This window comes from Pleurodeles waltl, chromosome 3_1 (genome assembly GCF_031143425.1).
Source record: "Pleurodeles waltl isolate 20211129_DDA chromosome 3_1, aPleWal1.hap1.20221129, whole genome shotgun sequence".
NCBI lineage: Eukaryota > Metazoa > Chordata > Amphibia > Caudata > Salamandridae > Pleurodeles > Pleurodeles waltl.
The window spans coordinates 1,332,755,051-1,332,776,887 of record NC_090440.1 but is presented as its reverse complement, the minus strand read 5'-3'; the positions used below and the strand labels follow the sequence as shown (position 1 = coordinate 1,332,776,887).

At 41.1% G+C, this 21,837-nt stretch overlaps 1 protein-coding gene across 4 annotated transcripts in view; it reads left to right on the top strand.

Annotated features, from left to right (window-relative positions):
- Window positions 1–21,837, top strand: part of LOC138285127 (carotenoid-cleaving dioxygenase, mitochondrial-like) — a 374,127-nt gene that overhangs the window by 280,806 nt on the left and 71,484 nt on the right. The window contains exon 12 of one of the 4 annotated variants that reach the window (XM_069224692.1): window positions 12,898–14,896. The exons of 2 other annotated variants lie outside the window; for them this stretch is intronic. In XM_069224692.1, coding sequence (XP_069080793.1) covers window positions 12,898–13,011 — 114 coding nt within the window. In that variant the 3' untranslated portion in view covers window positions 13,012–14,896. Of the gene's footprint in view, window positions 1–12,883; window positions 14,897–21,837 lie in introns of those variants that run through there. One more of the 4 variants, XM_069224693.1, reaches the window with a different exon arrangement.

Below are 21,837 nucleotides of genomic sequence, written 5' to 3'. Positions count from 1 at the left end.
TCAGCAGTTATTTACAGCTTTCAGTCTCACTTCCAGGATCCCTTGTCAAAATCTGTAAGCTGCTTGACAAAATCAGATTTCAAAAGTCAAATCAGGTTATCAGTTCTTTTCCAGTTACTTTCAACAGTCTCTTTCTCAAAACTTTTCTCTCAGATTGTTTCAACAGTTCAGTTCATCAGCTTCCTTCAAGTGCCAAAATACTGACCCGAAATGTCTCTATCAAAACAAAAAGACAAAGATTCTTGGTGCCATTCACTTGTAGTTGCAGACACCCATTCAGGACCTGCATATTTTCGACTTGCTATTCTCTTTCTCTTCAACTTTCGATCGCCATTCAATTCTCCTTCACTTAGATCTTCTCTCCTTGTCATATCTACTTCCTCTTCTATTGTTGTTTCAACAACTACTTCCTTTCTCTTTTCTTGCGACTCCGGCCACCTATCTCCTTTTAGTGGGCCCTTAGTCATTGTTCTTTTCAGAGTCAAACTTGAAACTTCTCCTTATTCTATGGTGTTTTCTCTTGACGGACGTGCAACGGGTTTAGGAAGAGTCAGATCACAGTGACTTTGATCCACCTCAACTTCTTTCCCCTCTGGGTCTGGCAGTTGCTCAGTTTGTCTCTCAAAATCATTTGCTTCTGGATAGCCCTTCTCTGACTAGACTCTCCTGCTGCCTCAATTGAGATAGGCTCTCCGTCACCCTCCTGGAGGTCTTCTCCTTTGTCTCCCACAGAAATGACTGAACCGTCCTCAACAGGCTCAGACCTGGTTTCAGTTCCTCTTTGTTCTCTTTCCGGCACTGAGACTCACTCTGCTGTTGTTGGCACTCTCAAGAACTCTTCTTCATGATCCAGTGGAGATGCCGCTTTCTTCGTGTGACTAGCATGGATCCAGAACTCCTGCGCACTTCACAGCTGTGGAAGTTGTCAGAACTACCTGAAACGGTCCTTTCCAACGAGGTTCCAAACACGTTTTCCTCGTGTTTCCGGACCACAACCCAGTCACCGGCTCTCACATTGTGCCCTGGGTCATGGATTGGTGGCAGTGTGGTAGCCTCCTCCTGCTGTGAGAAAGAGCAAACCACATCAGCCAGACCTTTGCTGTAGTCCAACACCATATCATCTGTAATGTTGACAAGTGCATTTGTAGGCACCACTGGCAACCTCATGGCTCAGCCCATAAGGATCTCATGCGGCGACAATCCTGTCTTCCTGTCCGGTGTATTTCTCATTGTCATCAAAACTAAAGGCAATACGTAAGGCTATTTCAAATTCGTGGACACCCACATCTTTGCAACTCTTGATTTCAAGGTACCATTCATTTGCTCCACTAGTCGTGATGCTTAAGGGCGGTAACTACAATGCAACTTCTGCTCAGTGTTGAACAGTAATTTAATTACTTTGTTGTTGAAGTGACTTTCCCTATCTGATTCTAAAGAGATCGGAAAACGACACGTGGTATCAGTTCCCTAAGCAGTAGTTTCGCTACTGTGAGACTGTCATTTCTCCATGTCAGGTAAGCTTCAATCCGGTGACTAAAGATACAAACAATCACCAACACATATCTCAAACCTCCACACACAGTCATCTCAATCAAATCATCTGCATTCTGCTGAATGGACCGCCTTTTCTTCCAATGTGGCTTAAATTAACCACTGTCCCTTTCCCTGCGTTCAATTGTTGGCAAATGACACAACAATGGCAAACTGCTTCAGCAACCTGTCTGAACTTTGGGTTGAACCAATCATGTTTGAACAACTGAATCATGGCATCCCTCCCAACATGTGCTTGACCATGATAATACCTAGCCATTTGACACAACAGACTGTTTGGCAAAACCAATTGACCTTCTGACACACACAATTCGTTTTGTCTTTGCACACATTTCCTTTTTTCTCCATGAACGTTTTTCCTCCCTGTCAACATTGTTCTGTAACATTTTCAACTCCTCCAAAGTGTCAATTACTTTCAATGCAAAACTTGGACATGTTTCGTCTTCTTCAGGTGACAGTTCCCACTTATCTTTGAACAATATACAGTTCAATGCGCAAAACCTTGCAACTCGATCTGCATATCCATTTCCCAATGACACAAAGTCCTGGGACTTCAGATGTGCACTGCATTTCACCACGGCAAACTTTTCAGGCATTTGGATAGCATATAACAGTTCTTTAATCCTTTCACTATTTCTCACTGGTGATCCAGAAGAGATCATGTAACCTCTGTGACCTCAACTGGCCAAAATCATGGACTGTTCCAAATCCATCCTGGCTATCCGTATAGATCATAACTTTCAGCTAAGCAGAAACATGGCATGCTCTAGTAAGGGCCACCAGTTCCGCTACTTGGGCAGAATACACTCCTCAAAGCCAAGTAGCTTCCAAAATACTAGTAATTGTGCACACAGCATATCTTGTTCTCAGTGTCCCTGGTTCATCTATTAGACAAGAACCATCAACAAAGATAATTTGGTCATTCTCTTCCAATCGTGTATCTCTAATGTCAGGTCTTGGTTTTGTGTACAAGTCAGTTACTTCAAGACAATCATGCTCACCGTCTTCCATCTTTTCAATTTCAGCATTCTCATTTGGAAGTAAGGTTGCCAGGTTTATCACTGTACATCTTTTCAGTGACACATTTGGTGACCCTAGAATACTCATTTCATATCTGTTAATCTCGCACCAGTCAAATATTGGGTCTTCGTCCTCGTAAGTAGAATCTCAATAGAGTGAGGGACCATTATAGTCAAAAGATATCCCATCACAATGCCCTCACACTGTGTAAGGCTTTGACCAACCGCTGCAACTGCGCACAAACAACCTGGTCAGGCTGCTGCAGCTGGGTCCAAAGTACCTGAAAAATATGCCACTGGGCGGTTAACACCTACATGGACCTGTGTCGAGACAAAGAACATCCATCACGCTCATGACAAAACAATGTGAAAGGTTTTGTGTAGTCAGGCATACCCAAAGCTGGAGCCTTGCACAGACTCTCTCAATTCAGTGAATGCTTTCATTCCTGCTTGATCTAACACTATGGGATCAGTGACTTCCTTGTGGGTCAGCTTCTGCATTGGTTTCGAAATGACTGAAAAATTGGGAATCCATTGGTGACAGTAGCCTACCATCCTTAAAAACATCCTGACATCTCTCTGTGTGGTCGGGGGATTTATCTGCAATATTGTTGTAACCCTTTCTCTGGATATCTTTTTTGATCCTTTCTCAATCTGGTGACCCAAGTATTTCACTACTTTTTGACAATATTGCAATTTAAGCAGAGACACTTTATGACAATTCTTTCCCAAATGGTTCAACGGGGCAATCGTGTCATACTTGCACTCATCCCTTGTTTTGGACTGTCTGCAAGTCATCAATGTACTGTACCAAGGTTGATTGGAGAGGCAATTCCAGCGACTCCAAATTCCTTTTCAAAATCTGATTGAATATGGAAGGTGACTCTGAAAACCCTTGAGGAATTCTGCACCAACACTCAACTTGGTCCAAAAATTTTAAACAAAAGAGAAATTGGCTCTTCCTCATGAAGAGGCACAGAAAAGAAGGCTAGCGACAAATCAATGACAGTGAACCACTCAGCATCACATGGAATCTGAAACATTATCACAGCTGGATTTGGCACAACAGGACGACATTTGACCACAATAGCATTTATTTTTCTTAAATCCTGGACAATTCAAAATTTTCTACAGGGCTTTTGCAAACCCATTATCGGTGAATTCAATGGGCTGCTCAATACTTCCTTCAAAACCCATCGTTTCACGAAGTCTGCAATTATTTGGGCGACCTCCATAGGGACACCTTGCGGCATGTGGTACTGGGTAATTTGAGGAAAAACTGCATTCATATTTACAGTAACTTTAACTGGCTCAACTCCCTTTATCAGGCCTACTTCTTTTCCTGTCAAATCCCACACCTTCTCCTTAACCGTTCCCTGCAAATCAGAATGAAGCTCCTTCACTGTGAACATAGGAAAAATTCAATCAGAGGGTATTCCTCATGTGTAGTCTCACACTCTATCTCTGGGGCTTGGTAATCATCATCGCTATTCGTCTTAATCTCAATTCCATCATTTGAACAAGTAATCGAGCATCTGGTCTTCTCAGCAAGTGCCTTCTCAGTAGGGGTACTGGACTTGAATCGCAGACTATGAATTTGTGCAAACCCTGAAAGTTGCCAATCTCAACTTGAACTGATTATGTAATCGGGTTGGTCAAATACTGATTCGCTACACCCACAATCTGAACTCTATTACCTGAAAGGGGCAAGTTCAGAACTTCTGCACTTCTCACTGTAGAGTGTGTAGCTAGCTCCTGTGTCAACCAAGAATGAAACTCTGTGACCCATGACTTTTCCTTTCACATAGGGACCTCTCAGATCTACTTCAAAGGAGGTTGCAAGCACACATGTCTCCTCATTCTAAACTTTCCCTCACCCAATCAGTTTATTCCACTCTCACTGTGTAACGAGAATTGGCGCACTTTTCTATTACTTTGGTTAAGCCTCTGACCTGTGACCTGTTCAGAAAGCATCATTTGCTACTGTTCCATTAGGGCTTGAGGTATTTGAATTTGCTGTCTAGATACCCATAGGAACCTCCTGCTGCATCAGCTGCAACTGTGTAATTTGTACAGGGGGCAATTGCACCTGCTGCATGGGTTGCAAATTCTGCACTTGATTCACATTATTTTGGAAATTTGGATTAGGACCTCTCATTCTCGGTCCTCTCATGTTCTGGAACAAATTGATGTCATTATTTTTCTGAACAACACCTTCCTGCACCATCATCGGACACTCCCATTTCCAATATCCAACAGCTCCGCAAACGTGTCATGGCAACAATTTCTTCATTCCCTGCACATCATTCTGAACCACTACAGTACCTAAATCTGGACCGCAATTCACATTACCTCCACGACCTCTACCTCTCATCTGAGGCTGAAACATCATGTTTCCCTGCTGCTGCTGTGGAAAATTTCCTTGCATGCCTTTCTGAGCAGCTTTAATCTGCATCACCATCACCTTCTCTTTCAGCTTTCTCTTCTTCAACTCAATCTCATCACTACATTACTTTGCATAATGCAACACCTCATCAATTGGCTTTGCTTGGCAGCAAATCAAATGATTCGTAATCATCTGGCTAATTTCAGGTCTCAGTACTTCCACAAATCTGAACACACAATGAATCATGACCTTCACCTCAGTAGTCTCTGTACCACTGTAATGCTTGAACGCCTGTAACAATCTCTCATAGTACGCATGTATCAACTCCTTTCTTTCCTGAGATATCCTGTCATTCCTCTGCCTATCAATATTCTTGGGCAAAATTCTCGTTTTCAAAAATTCAGTCACCTTATAGTAATATTTAATTACCTCAGGAGACGGTGCACCTGTATTTTTATCTCTCTCTGGTTCGCTTGTTGGCCAATCTACACTCCTCTTACACTTTATCCACAGATAAGTTGGAACCACTATCTCTAGTAGTGTGTTCAAGTCTTCCCACAGGCACTTTGCAAGTTTCACAAACCTGTCTGTCTGCTGATACCACTCTATTGGCTTCTCTCTTAACTTTGGATAATCATTTGTAAATGGTAGAATATCACTTCTGCTCCAAGGGACATGAATAAAATTCCTTCCTGGAATCTCTCTCATTGGTAAAATCTTCACTGGATCTGGGCCTTGCTGCACATTTGCAGTCAGCTCAACAGAATCCCTTTTTCTTTACCCATCTGCTTTTCCATTTGTCTAATGCTCCCCAAGTCTGGGCACTTTGAAACAATTCCCTAAGGTGTGCTTTCATTCCGGCAGGTCTCATGTGTTCAAAATCTTTAGTCTCAAAATCTAATCTGTAACACCTTTTCAAATGATTTGTTATCTCTATTTCTATGCCTTACTTTTCTGTCGGGTCTGCTAGCTTTCGATGCATATTGCTCACCTCTCTTGTAATCTTCGACCACAAATATCTCTACTCTGCTTCTGTGTAGGATTCTAACCTGTTCATACCCATTTGTCCCTCAATGAGTTCACCCGCTTCCATGCTTAGCCTAGCATAGTTCAAACACTCCTCTCCCTTAGGAGCACTCTGCGGGGTATTCAGCTTGTCTAACCATTCAGTCAATTGCTGAGCTGTCAAATCTTGCAACGAAATGTTATTGGCTTGGACTGGTGGCACCTGGTGTGCAACTGCATTCGGGGTCTGCGGTGTCAACAATTTCAAACTCTGGATAATGTTTGACCCTACCATAGTATCTAGAAGTGCTACAAATGGGCTAAGGTCCAATAGTGATCTTAATCCGTCAAACGTCTGTCCTACAGAAGAGACTGCTCAAGTATTTTCGTTATGTCCACCCCTCATTACATTCTGTGACATGGTACCCTGTTCACCAGCAGGTTTCTTCTGTGCAAATAGGGGTACAGCTGGACCAACAGTAATAGGTAGAGATATAGCATCTGGGGTTGGTGAGGTACTTAAATTCTGTGGGAGAGGAACTCCCATGTTTTGATTCATCATTGAAGACATATCTGACTGTGTCCCTTTTACTGGAGTGAATCTTGGCATGACTTGTGGCTGCACATGGGGCAGTAAAAGTGGAGTTGGTTCTGTCTGAATCAGCATCAGTCTCGGGTAAACCTGTTCCATAGGCACCATTAAGTTCAAAGTCGTTTCCATAACTGGCACATCAGGGTAAATCCTCTGAACCTGTGGCGGTTGCACCTGATGTTGCACCACAGGAGTAGTAGGTGCATGAAGACTACCCCTCATCGGACTCTGTGTCAGGCCAGTATTAACCTGCTCCGGACTCACTGTCCTATGTCAAGAAGGGGCCACTCACCTGAAAAGCAGGACGTCTGCAGGGGCGATGGTATGCCCCCGACCTCCTGGAACACCTCTTGGTACTTCCTGGTGGACACAGAAACCCCGGCAGGTGTTCCAAAAGGAAAGGGGGAGTGGAAGAGAAAGAGACAAAACACTGCCACGTCTTGCCGGTCCAGCCAGGCACCCTGCATCTTTAGGGGGCAGGTCGTTGTTGACAGAGTGACAGCAGAGTTAGTGCACTCAGCTTCCTTGAAACGGAATCTCTCTTTCTGATATGGGCACGGGAGCGGTAAAAGGACACTGGGATGCTCCAGCACTTTTCTTGGATAATAATAACTGTTGGCACAATTACTAACACTGCATTACCAAAAATCCAAATTGAGTACCATAACAATAAGTACTGCGACACTAGGGCTGGCTTCACAGAGATTCACTGTTGCATACTACAATTAGAACTGTGGTTGCACTTATCATGCACAAGAAAGACAAACAAGGGCATTAATTATATCATGTATATAACTTTCCTGCATGCATAGGGTTAAACTAAAAGGAACAAAAACAATCCAAGAAATACAGATGTCCACTCTAGGTTTAAACAGTTAGGGTGGCACAGTTTGGTTTCACTGTGTGTGTGAAAAACCCTTCAAAAGCAAATTCCTCAAACCCAAAACACAGGCATGAATGACACAATTTAAATCCAAGAGTTATGCTATTAGAGAAAGAAAAGTCACGGAAATGCTCTTTTAAAATTGCACTGTCACTTTTTGTAGTACTTGAGCTCAAGTAGATTTCCTGAAGCACATTTAGGCAAGTAACTACAATAATAATGTAGAATGTTCAGAAATGCATTTGTCTCCTCAAGATAAGCACTCTGCCAAAATACGAGGTCTGAAATACCCCAGCAGTTCTAGGAAAGCGCAGCGCTCAAAGAACAAACTCCCTGGAGAATACTAGTCACATAGCTGCAGTCGTTTCTGGAGTGCTGGAGGAATGCCTGGTGTCAGCTGGTACAGGAACAAAGAAAAGAATTGCCTCAAAAGTCCTGAACACAAGGATGACAGCAGGGGCCGGACTGCCAAATCAGATGCTGAGATCAGGAAGCAAAACAAAGCCAAGCAGGGAGGCATGCTCCACTCTGCTATTTATAGCCAATCAGGAAAGCAATTGAGTTTCCACATGTGGATGAGTCACCACACCCAAATAGAAGCACATGTCTACACCACACCCAATTAGAAGCACATGTCTATACCTGCTCACATTAGCAAACAATCATTGGTAAAACAAGCATTGATTAAAAAAAACCAATTGTGTAACACAGCACATTATGTTTACTTAGAAACATGAAGGTTTAACCAAGAACAGAGATATGATTTAAGCCTAATCCCTGGAGATGCTGACAGATAACGCAGGAGGCACCTTGGGGATTCCTGACACCATTAACCTGTGTCGGAGCTGAAGGATCAGCACTGGTGCTCTGACCACTCATGTGCTGCATATGGTGGTGGGCGATTTCTCAATAACTGCAAAATGAACTCGTCATCATCTGATTCTTCCTCCACTGTTGAAGACTTTCTAGCCTCCCTTCCTTCAGACGGACTCCTGTTAGTCTTTCTAGTAGGTTTCCTTCCTTCCTTCTCATTGTTCTGCGTAATTGCCGGAAACAACTTAATTCTGTGCAAAGTCTCCATCCCCCAAGCTATCTGATCATTGTCCCACCTAGCCTCTGTTAAAGTCTTTTCAGCTTTTCTCATTCTCCTCTCAAATTTCTGTTGCTTTTGCTGTCTGGCTACTAGCTCCCAAATCGCTAATGTCTCAAACTGTGCTGGTATAGGAAGGGGCTTTGATTCATATAGCACAATCCTTATATGCTCTAAAACCCTCAAATTGAACGTCCCATTTGTAGGAAATGCTAAGTTCCCAACTTTCTCTGTCACTTTGCACCATTGCTTTAGCCAAAGACATGGCGCAACACCCTTCTCTTCCATTACAATGTAAACTGGTGTAGTTTCTGGTGGTGTAGCTTCACCTGTACTTCTCGACCCTTCTCACTAACGAACCTATCCCAGCGCGGCTCAGATGACGTCACACTCGCATGTATTGTGGCTTACAAAGTCTTGCGGCTTGTCGTTCCAAACTTTGATTCACACAAGACTAATGCAAAAATTGCAAGCACTAATCAAAACCAGAAACCAAATCTGCTGGTTTACTACAGGAAAAGTAACACAATCGCTTCAGAAACGTTATAGATTTTTCACTGATGGCTCCTGCTTTTGCAGCTACTCCTCCTTGCTCAGTTTCCCTGATTCGCAAGCAAAATTCAACCCGCATATTTTACTTTCAACTGATCAGTGAGTCTGTCCTGGTGCACATAGGACTCGCCAGATCTCAGTCGAAAAATTATTTCACTCACTTTGACTCACACTCTGACTTGTCGACCATGCCCGATTGACCTACTAAACCAGACAAATTACAACATAAAACCCAAGTGTCTCATACACTTTTCAATATACTCCGGAGTCTTAGACCATGCAGGGTCCATACATCAACAACCACGTGGACAATGTTTAAGCACAAAGCGCCACACACGTGATGTTCGACAACTTCCCTACTCTCATACTGCGGAGTATGCACACTCCTGCTACAACTTCATTAGGAGTACGCAAACTCCCTAAACCCTCACAAACCTCACAATTCACCTGTGATTAGCTTAAGCTGTGCATACTTTATTCACACTATCACTAGGACGCCGAGAACAATCTCAGACAACCATTAGCAAGATCTGAGATTCTGGGAAAGTCATTTCTGGACTTATGGAAACATTTTCTCTCCAATTAACATCATTGAAAAATAAAATCCAAATCTCAGTAATAATGAACTCTCAAAAGACCAAATCTTCTAGCTACTACCATCTCCGTTGATCATGATGTCTTCCTGCTATCACCTCTGTGACCATCAATCCTACTACTATCTTTGTTATTACCTGTTATTCTATCCCGGGCGTCTGTGATAGGCTCTTAAAGCGACAAACCATCAGCCTCTGCTATCTTCTCTGTTAGTACCTGTTACTCTGTACCTGGTGTCTTTGGTGAGCTCTTAAGGAGACAAACCATCCCAGTGCGTCTGACCTTAATAAGTAAACTTACAAGGGGACACGAATAGGTCGATGAACCTATTGACTCTCGATTAAGATGATCCCACCATAACTCCAGTACATGCACGTCAATAATCAATCAATCAATGATAATCAATAGCATTAATAATCAATGGAGTCAATAATTGTCACATGCCATGACCTTTCAGTCATGAATAACCACACCTTTAGTAAAAGTTGGAATATTTATTTCCCTATATTAACAATGCTAAAGTCAGGTAAGATAATCACAAAATCAGATGATACACATACAGAAATAACACTGGCTGTCCAAAGCGCCGAAAGAAACGCAATCTAATCAAAGCTTGAACAACTACACATTCCAAAGTTACAGTGCAAATGAATAACAAGAATAATTGAGCAAACAGTATCTCATACATTTAGATTCAGCAAAGAAATTCATCAAACATTTTTCCCTATTGGCAGACTTTCATTAGTGAGAATCCTTCTCTAACATCAGATTAGCATCAGCATGCTGGGCTTCATGCAAAACAATTTAGTAAACACAAATTTGGAAACCATCTAACTATGGCTCTATCAAAATAATGCAGTTGGGAATAGGAGTCGGATCAACACATGCTGGAAGCACGCATGCCTAAACAACGCTGTTGGAACAACGACCGCGTTGTTACCACGATTGCCGGCATTCCTGGTAAAGGCATGCGTGAACGGCATGCGTGAGATCAGCATGCGACCCCCCCACCCTTGCCCCTAAAAATACAGCCACCCCCTCCTAAAACCTAAACTACCCCGACCTGCCACCCCCCTAAAACCTAAACTACCCCGAACACCCCCAACCCCACCCATAAAAACTAAAAATACCCTGACCCACCCACCCGCCCCTAAACGTAAACTAACCGGACTCCCATCCCAAAAACTAAAAATACCCCTACCCCCCACCCCACCCCTAAAACTACTGCGACCCCCATCCCACCCCTAAAACTACAGCACCCCCTCAAACCTAAACTAACCGACCCCCCCACCCCACCCCTAAAAACTAAAAATACCCGCCCCTAAACCTAAACTACCCTGACGCCCCCACCTCACCCCTAAAACTAAAAATGCCCCGACACCCCCACCCCGCCCCTAAAACGGCCCCAGCCCCACTTACCTGATCACATCCTCTGACGAAGCCGACTCCCTTCTTCTGTGCCTTAACCATGCATGTGCGTTGTTCAGCACATGTGTGGTTAAGGCGTCAAAAAAGGAAGTCGCGGTTAACAAAACCGTTATTTTGCATTTTTTGTCCACAACTTCATTTTTCTGGAGTCGTGGTTGGGGATGTTTCCCTGCGGTTGGTGCCTAGAAAAAAAAGCAAATAGGCATAACAAGCACATGGGTACAATAATACCTCTATCTAATTGGATCGGCAAACTAAGACAGTCTTCGTCATCAGGACAACAGCTCAGTCAGCAAGGCATCAGGATTCAGCATCAAAGTTCAGAAAACGCAAGTCTTTAAGAATTAAAGTTAAGCACGTCTCTTGTCAAGACGCACAAGAAAGTAACTACCGTTCGACCAGCAAGAGAATGGATAATGTGCTAAATGGCTGCTTCTTCTCAGTGCAGTCCCGTTAAGTTAAATTTCCTAACACTACTTCCCAAATCCCTATTGGTCAAGGGATCTCATGTTCACATTTTGTCCAATAAAACTAAAACTTCACATCTATTAATTCTACCACTACTCCGTTCCACATGTCGCTGATTGGCTTTTCTTGCAATGTTCCGGCTCATCAGGTAACAATATTGTTGCAGCTTATACTCCAGTCAGTGTCTCCATTGTTCTCCTCCTGAGAAAGTCAGTCTTACACACATTACACACATATTGTTACATTTAGCAAGAACAGCACCTTCTAGCTATCGGTTCTCATGAGAAAGACTTTAAGCTACGAGCACATTTAAAAAATACAATGAAAAATCACAGTTTAAATCTCTGAACGGCCATTTATTAAACGTTAAGAAATACAGCTTGATATGAAGCTGAGCAACAAGGTCAAGACCTCTGCTAAGTTAAGGCCTACAATGAATAAAGCCCATACATAATGCATAACCCTTAATATGACATTATTCAATTATAATACTTAACATTTCATATTAGTAAACTATTAATAAGTACACTTCGTGAACATTGGCGGCCACGCCCCGTCATCACATTTTCAAATGTGTGCATTATTTTTCTATGTTATTTTAATTTCTACACAAAATCCATTACTCATGGTATAAGAACTCTCATTAATACTTTTGATTAAGACACCTGCGCTAGCAACACTCTTCATCGAAACTACCAAGTTTGTAGTCCCTGCTCATTAGATGAGGTTCTTGGCTCATTGGAAAATCTCACACTGGACATTCCAGAAGCTCAGAAGAACGCCCAAACGCTTATTAAGTTGAATACAAATCAACAGAGAAAAATATTTGATTATAAACTTAAAAGTAATTCAAAACGTTAAACCACTTGTTCTTTAGCAACTACTGTGATAGGAAAAAGGTACCTGTAAATCCCATCCAAGTTAGCCCCAAACCAAATATATGTTTATAAGTCTTTTGGAACATTAATATTTTAGTTTGATTTGGTATTGGCACCTCTTGTCTTAGAATGAATGAAATGTGTCTGTGTTTAACCTTTCAGCTGAATATAAAAAACCTGACTGGCCATAATGTCACCAGCACATCCTTTGGTTCATTCTAGCGCACTGCTTTGTCTTACAGAGTGTTGAAACATATTAACTAACATTTCTTCTAGTAGCCAGTTAAGTATACTTTGGCGAGGGGCACAAAATTGTTGAGATCATTTCTTTTTTTTTTTTAAAGACTCATTACAACAGATTACTTCAATCTTCATGTGCTAAGGTTTCTTTATTTCATGTTTTATTTTTTGTATTAATTTTACTTTAATTAAATTAGTGTTTCCTCTACAGAATAAAAACACATTTCTTCTTGTGTTGGATGCCAAGACATTCACTGAAATTGGAAGAGCTGAAGTACCAATGAAAATACCAAGCGGCTTCCATGGGGCATTTGTGTCAAATTGAATGATTGTATGGCTACTGTGGATATATGGATCAATCCAATGCTGATTTTTTACTTACATTTCATAAATATGCACCAGAAGGGCCTTTTGTAGAGAAGAGGATGTTATTGGTATCGGAACTGGAGGTCTACATTTTTGCTTTCATATCATTGACCTTTGTTGATTGACATTTGTGCCTTATAACTGACAGATTTCAGGGGTTACCCACCAGAATTTAGAGAGGGGTCCTTAAACTTACTTCCTTACTGACGCCAGAGGAGACGTAGCACTCTGATAAAGCCCACCAGTTGACATAAACAACCAAGGGAGTAGCCAGCATGTTCAGTATGCGTTTAGGATTGTGAGTGGCATCTATTCAGAAATTCCTGGTGTTGTCGATTGGAGATAGGTTGGGTTCCTGACGACTGTGGGAGGGAGAAGCTGAATACTTTGATGGTGGAAAAGTATGCACTTCTAGACCAATAGCATTGGCTAAAACCTTGTCAAATTTGAAGACTGCAGGGGTAATACCAGAATATCACATCCTAAGTAATATAGCACCGTCAAAATCGCTTAAAAGAAATAGTGCCCCGTTGGAGTTAATGACTGAACATTATCTTTATAAATGATATTTAGGCAACAGCATTTATGTCAGACTATATTTGTGTTCTCAATATTCTGACAAACAACCCTTTTCAAATTTGCATAATGTTCCTGCTGGCATCTCCCAATACCCAGGTCTAACACTAAAACTTAAAACGGCCAATGGAAACTATTCAACCTATTCATAGGAATCATAAGGGAGGTATTAATCACACCAGTAAACTGGCAGTTATGGTATTTACGGTGTGAGGTAAGTACCTCACCCCGATCTGGCTGACTCCAAATGGGGGCACTAAGCTTCCGACCCTTCATTGTGTACAAATGAAGAGGAAACTGTTCTGGTAGCTGCAGATAGGTACAAGTCCACATTTTCGTTAAAGTAAAACATACTTATGTGGCTATATACATATAAGCAGTAATTGGAACACAATTTAACTATGAAAAATATATTGACAACCTCAACTTTTAAATGATGAGTTTGAAAAAGTCCCACCCAAATAGTTAATTTAATTGGTCAAATAAATTCACATGACCTATATGTTGTCAGATGCTGAATTATGAGTTGAAAACCCCGGATATCAGAACTTGACCATAAAAAGCTGACAGAAATTCTTATAACAGTCCACACCAATTTATTTACGAGAACAATTGAAAAAACAATAGAAGCTGCCACTTTACTATGGCTGTTTTTATGTTATTTGTCATGCCAATTTGAAACTTAATTATTTTATTATTGAATTACATTTTGGTCTAGTCACATATTGGTTTAAAATAATTGTATCTGCTGTTAATTTTATTTTGTGATTGCTGCTAAAACCTGAAACCTATAATTTTGATTGACAGAAAACATAAATTCGACAATGAATCCTTTCACTTTCAGAACTCATTCTCATTGTATACTCTCTATCTCTTCTTGTATATTCTCCAATGATCTTGTCTCATGCTATCTAGAAGACAGCGCTAGCATTTTAATATGAAGTTTATGAGGTTGAGAACTTTGAACATATAGGGCAGGAGTAAGAGGGCCTGTCACTTAAGAGTTTCAGTTTACTGTAGGTGTGCAGTAATTAACCAAATCCAAATTGTTCTGATGTTATTCTATAAAACGGTATGTAAGTAATCTAAACAAAACCTGTCATGCATTTTGTTAATTAACTGTTTTAAAATGTATTTAAACTTTTCACTCCTAGCAGGCATTACGAATCAGGTATCATTTGCATTCATGAACTGTCATATTTACAAAATAATATTTTACCATAAAAGAAAAATGTTTCCAATAAAAGAAAATTATACATTTTGGATAACATGCAGCTCATGGTTTCTTATTTCCCAACATTTGCCTATTTTCCCTGTTTGCGTAGATTAACTTGACTTCAATATGTGAGTGGTGGTCCAAATATATGAAGAACGCTGCATGCATGCAGAAAGCGTAGCTACAGAACAATTTAAACAGATTTCATTGGTAACCAACATTACAGTTGGTTCTGCATGTCTGGAATAATGTAATTAATGATGTCATTTAACATGTCTTGAGTGAGCAGCGCATGTTTGAATTGTTCAAGTTTAGTTGTATAGCTCAATTAACAACTGACAAATGTTCATGAAAGTGATCTAACTGCTTTGTACAAATCTGTTATTAAGAGATCGAAATGAAATTTGAAAGTGTGAAGGATAATAAAAAATTATTTAAATCACACATAATGAGTAATGTAAGATGTGAGGTCATAAGCAGAGCATGCCAGGGGTGCACATTATAGTTAGCCCAGTAAGCTATAACTGGTGAATTTCATGGTTCTTGTGGTTTAACAAACGTGTTTTTATTTCAGTTCTACACCTAAGCAAAATGTCACTTTAACCTTTGTTTTTTACATGAATTTCTGATTTTTATTTCACAGTAAGCTAAGATCCTATTACCATACTTAACTATAATGCCAGCTTAACCTTTGTTTATTTTCAGTAAATTTCTGGGTTTATTAACATAAGCTAAAATAATATTGTCATACCTAAATATAATACCACTTCAACCATTGTTTTTTTCAGGGAATTTCTGTTTTTTTATCATATTCAGTCAACAAATGCCCACTGCGCATGGCCTTAGGCCATGCTCAGAGTGGGGGTGCTAACAGGCCTTGTCCCAAACTCCCCACTGCAGCCCTCCCCCACTGTGGTACTCCTCTGTTACTAACCATCCTGATATATTGAACTTTTTCACCCCTTCATGGCTAGAAACCACATTTTTATCAGTCTGCCAAATTTGGTGTTCTTCTATTCATCCATTGTTTTTCTGTTTCAGAAAGCAAAATATCTCATGGGAATTAACATGGGAAATCAACATTGTGGACCCCCCTTTTTTTTCTTAACCTATGCTTGAAGGTTGCAATTCAGTAGTTAAAGTTAAGTCAGAGTTTCCATAGGAAAGTGTTTTTGTTTGTCTAATAACATTGGCATTGTTTGAGAAATCTGCACAAAACCTCCCAAAAAATAAAATCATCCAACGCAGCTCCTTCCTAGAAAGCTTGGCATCATTTCCACAAGCGCATGCCAATAAAAAGAAGGGGTGCCCAAAACATTAGTTTCCCATGTTAATTCCCAGAGGAAAGTTTGCTCTCCATTACAGAAGCAAATGGTTGTGTGGAATTACACCAAATTTGAAAACAAATTAGAACTTAACTTAGCATGCATTTTGTCATTGAATGTAAATTTGTTCATACATATCTGGATGGTTGGCCCAACAGGATTCCTGCCGGAATCCCGAGTACTGAAAATTAAAGAAAATAGAGCCTTCTGTTTGGCTGAGGGAGCTTTTTTCCCCATCAACTATTTTGGTGCTCTTGGTCCCGTCCCAGTCCTGCTATACTGAGCCATATCATTGGATGACCTTAACCAAAGAAAAATGTTGCACCTGCCATTTCAGGCTATGTGGACTTGGACCCTGAGTCCTACAAATGTGAAAAAAGAAAACAATTGATAAAGGGGCTTGGTAGTGATGCCCTCACTGACTGATGCTTGTTGGGGGAGGGTGTCCCAGAGCTTCCGCACTGTAACAAAATGTTTTTAAAAAAGTTCATGCTGTAGGTACCATGGTACTCATGCGAGAAACAGCACACTTCCATACGGCATTGCGATGCTCCACGGGTGCCACCACTCAAGTTCACCCACATGATACTATGGTATTATGCAAGCGTCCTCAGTGAAGCTTGAATGATACTCATGTACATGGAGAAGAGGCTTGAGTACCAGTACCATTGGAGAACTGCAGAACCTGCAAAAGTTTTAAACAAAACCAAATGTGATTTTCACCAAATCACTATAATCACAAAAACATGCTTTCTGAGCAAATTTCCATCTTTTTTGTCAAATCTGGAATAAGGCCTGTTTCTGTATTGGAGAGCTAAGTTCACTATGGTAGTTAATATGGGAAATCTATGTATTGGGACACATCTTTTCTTGGCCTCCACTATATGGATTGGTGCAAAACGTTCCAGGAAAGAGTGAAGGAAGATGGACTTTTTGTTTGGAAGGTTTTGTGTAGATTTGTTAAACAGCTCCTTAGTTAAAAGCTAAACATAATACGGTTTTCATAGGACATTGTACCATTGTAGCCTGACTGCTGCAGTTTAAAGCTGCAGCTTGACTGACAAATTAACCCTTTTCCGGAATCACAAATCAGCAATAGTTAATAAGAAACTTGACAAACAATCTTGTTCTACCTGAGGATAGGAGGAGTCGAAACATTGTTGTGGAAATTTATTTTGAGTCTTTGGTAAGTCCATGTGTTTTGAGTCATTTGTTTCATGAATATGTAAAGATATACAGTATTAATTAAGAGTATATAAAGGGTACGCTCCAAAAACCAAATAAATTGAATAAAAACTATATAGGGAATAGATATTAGGATGCAATCAGCCAAATAAAGCTGCTTTATTTTACAACCTACACTAAAATATATATCTTGTTTATGTAATTATTACCATGTACTACTGTGTTCATTTTGTAAAATACGTTTTTTAATGTTTAACAAAACAGTCACCATATTTTATGATAAATAAAGAAAAGTCCAGAAAAAGTTGATAGCAACGAATGTATTTTTTTAAAAAGTGTATGCCCCCATTAAATGAGCTCAAAATCAAAGTGACTTGTCTGTCCATGGAACCATTAAACAGCTCAGTATTCTTAGTGCTTATCTGCCCTCAGGTCACAAAGAAATCTTGCCATCATGAACTTCATAATTTATGCGCAATAATCAACTTCCATCTGCTCAATTGTGAGATATTTTTCCTCTCACTGATCCATGAGTGTACCTTATTGATGCTAGATTGCTACTTGATTCTCATCAATACAAATATTAGAACACGATTATCAATAGACATCGACATTCATTTACATTATTTTTATATTGAAATAATGTTGTCATAGAGGCATGTATCATGCACTCATGAGATTATTGACATGCAGCCAAAGATTGTGCAGTTTAGCTTTTTCGACTTGTATTAACTTAAATCCACGTTCCATCAAAGGCGTAGTCAGTGTGTCAGGGGCCATTGAACAAAGCAGGACATGAACCTCCTGACTGTCGTTTGAATTATATAATACAACAATAATAAGGGCTCAGTGGGCCTCTCCGGCCTCTAGGACCTGTGAAACTGCACCTGCTGCACCCATGGAAGCTACGCCCTTGCATTCAATTTACTTGACGAAGTGATAACCAGGGACTGAAGAGCATAAAAATAAACAAAGGAACAAGGCAGCCTCCTTTCTCGGAGAAAAAATATCGGCTCATTTGTTCTCATTTAAAGATTCTGCAAAGACCTGGGCATAGAACTTTAAAAGAACTTTACATATAATTATCTGTAATTGATTTTAACATGTCTTTTCATGTTAGATTACTTTAATTTCTGCTCATGAGCCAATCTGACCTTTGATATGCTGCAGAGAGTGCAGTGCAGCTCTGACTGCCACTGCTGATGTCTAATGCAACAACAACCAGTCGATGAATAGAATACTTGAATTAATCTCAGCCACTGGCAATCGCGCAGGCTGCATCTCAAACCATTGATTTTCAACCACCCAAGCTACCTCAGTTTGGACCCACCCAAATGCAAATCAGCCTTTACCTTGCTCCCTATGGGAACAGTCAATGCCAGATCCTCCCTGAACAGGAATACAAGCAACCCAGGTCTGCTTTCACCCTGATAAAGGCATATCAGCCAGGTATAAATTGATTCCAGTGGCACAATGATTATGGGCCTGATGTCTGGGCTTACCCGTTGCACTTACAGCATCAACTGCAACACCAAGGTGATGGATAGTAGGCTTGAATTAATCTAAGCCACTGGCAATTGTTAGGAGCCTCATCCAAATCCATGCCATCTCAGATGGATCCTCCCAATGCAAATCAGGCTTGACCCTGCTCCTGATGGGAACAGTCCAGCCCAAACTGGAAGTCATAAAATTATGCATGACTCTCGACTCCAAGAAATGTTTGTGGATGGGGGCTTCAATACAGTCATTTTGCATTTCTACTTCAGGGTTACGATGATAACATCATCAGGACAAGTGAGTGTTAGTTGAGCATGCTGCCAGGAAGGGAAGTTAATACATCATAAGAAATAAAATAAATAAAAAAAAATAAAATAGGTTGAAGTTTAACAAGGGGAGAGAATTAACAAGGAACCTACAGGGCCAAGACTTCAGAAAGTGGGCAGTCATTTAGTAACCCACAGAGAACAACAAATTTCAGCCTGAGGGGTACAAAAATTAATCCCAAATTAATAAAGGATGCTACTTACAAGTAATCACAGACCCTGTAAAAAAGTATGTAAGGGTTAAAAGGACCATTTTTAAATAAATGTAATATGGGGCACAAGAGCAAATATGTGGTCTTAACTCACCTAAAGGGTCAAGAATCCAAAATAAAACCAAGGAGGGAGTGGAATAAACCCCCTAGGTACATGAAATCATCAAATACCAGGTAATCATGTGTGTACATTGGAGAGGCAGTAAAACAGTTAGGACTGCACTCCCACAGATTTAGTCCAAATGAAATATATGCAGAAGTGGCAGAGCTATGTGGCCACCTTCTCAAGGATTTAATAACATTAACATACAGGGAGCAGAAGGCACCTAAAAGTCTTCTATTATCCAACCTCGCTAGCATCATAGCTCAGGATAAAAATCTAAAATACGTCGACTAACCAGGATGTCAACTGAGCATGCATGGCTCATCGAAGAAAGCCCAATGGCTGGGGCACGTGTGGCTATGTGATGGAGCCCAATCTCCTGTTGAAAGGGGAGTTAAGGTCAAAGGAAGACAGTTGCATCCAGAAGAGGGAACAAGGGGTCATCGAACAATAGAAACACATGGGTGAGAATAGACAATAAATTATAAAACAAAATGATGCTTTTGGTGTAAATATTCTTTCAAAATAATAAAAGGATACATTTTGTTGCATCCTCCCCAGCCCAGGAGCATGCACAAGAACACTCCACACACAGAGATCATAGCTAAAGTTTTTATTCACCAGCGTACAACATTAAATTACTCATTAGTTTATAACCATTAATAACTACACCTCAACACCACCCAAAATAATTATGTAATACTTTTATTGAGTTTGCCCACGGCCACTGGGTTCTAGTGCGCTCAATCCTAAGACACTACGGGGCATATTTATACTCCGTCTGCGGTGATTGTGGGTCAAAAAAACTTTGATGCACAATCAGCACAAACGTTGCCCCGTATTTAAACTTTGACACCTGAGCCAGCGGACGACAAAATTCCGCCGTGTGCGTCATTTTTTGGATGCGGCAACCCGCCTTGCATTAATTATATGCAAGGTAGGCGTGCCCGTCCAAAAAATGGCTTAAAGGGCCGTGCGTCGTATTTATGCTTTCAGGCAAAAATGACGCACAGCCGGGAGGCGGAGCCAGAAAATGACGCACAGCCCGATTTGCTTAAAAAAAAAAAGGCTGGGTCAGGGCAGGCGTTAAAATGGGGCAAACACACCTGTATTTAATCAGAACAAACAGCAGAGCAGCAACAGGTAGCCATAGAGGTGATTCTAATCCAGCGTGCACGCAGATGCAGAGCCCAGCAGCAACAACAGCAGCTACAACAACACCAGCAGGGACCCCAAAGGCAGCCCAGAAGGCAGGAGAGGATATTCCACCCAAGAACAACCCTTCAGGCCTCAGGGAACACGAAATCATACAGAGGTACCGGTTGAACTGGCAGGCCATTCAGCAGCTGCTGCTGCGAAACATTGAACAGCATTTGGCCCCCACTTTGGTGACACCCCGCACCATCCCAACAGAAACAAAGCTGCTTGCCGTACTTCATATGCTGGCAAGTGGCTCTTTCCAAACAACTGGTGCCCTGGTTGGCGGAATATCACAACCATCATTCTCCGCCTTTTTGCCCAAAGTACTGGATGCCATCATTCGACTGACACCCGCCACATCTGCTTCCCTAACACACTGCAGAAGCAGCAGGAAACAAAACAGGGGTTCTACCTCATCAATGGCTTCCCACATGTCCTTGGTGCAATCAACTGCACACATGTACGCCTTGTGCCACCTGCTGCAACTGAACACCTCTACCGCAACAGGAAGCACACACATTCCATCAACGTGCAGGCCATAGTCGATCACCAGGGATTGATCACCAACATCGTGGCTAAATATCCTGGGAGTGTACATGACTCATACATCTTCCGTCACTGCACCATCAATGAACACTTCCAGGATGGACGGTATGGCAATGGACTACTTGTTGGTAAGTACAAAAGCCTACTTAAATACTCACTGCACAGCAACCTTCTAGGACACACAACACATACACCACAACAGCAACATGTCAACAGGAACACACTGAGGTCGTGACATCACTAGCCATGTTTCTTAAGTCACCATTGAACCTGTCACACATCGGAAATTACTGTACAGCCTAATGTGAAGACGTCAATGAGTGTGGTTGCCTAAATGTCACCTTGCAAATTGTAAGTGTCCCAATGACATTTACATTAATACATTGCATAAGTTTCAAGGTATGGGATGTCCAGGGTACTTTGATATGAACACTTTCAATTTTAACTCTGCATGGAACTATCATCTCACCCCCAGTGAAGACACACGGACACCTGTATCACAAGTCACAATGCTAGGGAGGGCAAACTGTACTGCAAATCCCAAAACATACTGCTGACAAACGGTTAGCAGACAAACACTCGTTCAGCCAAGGAAACAA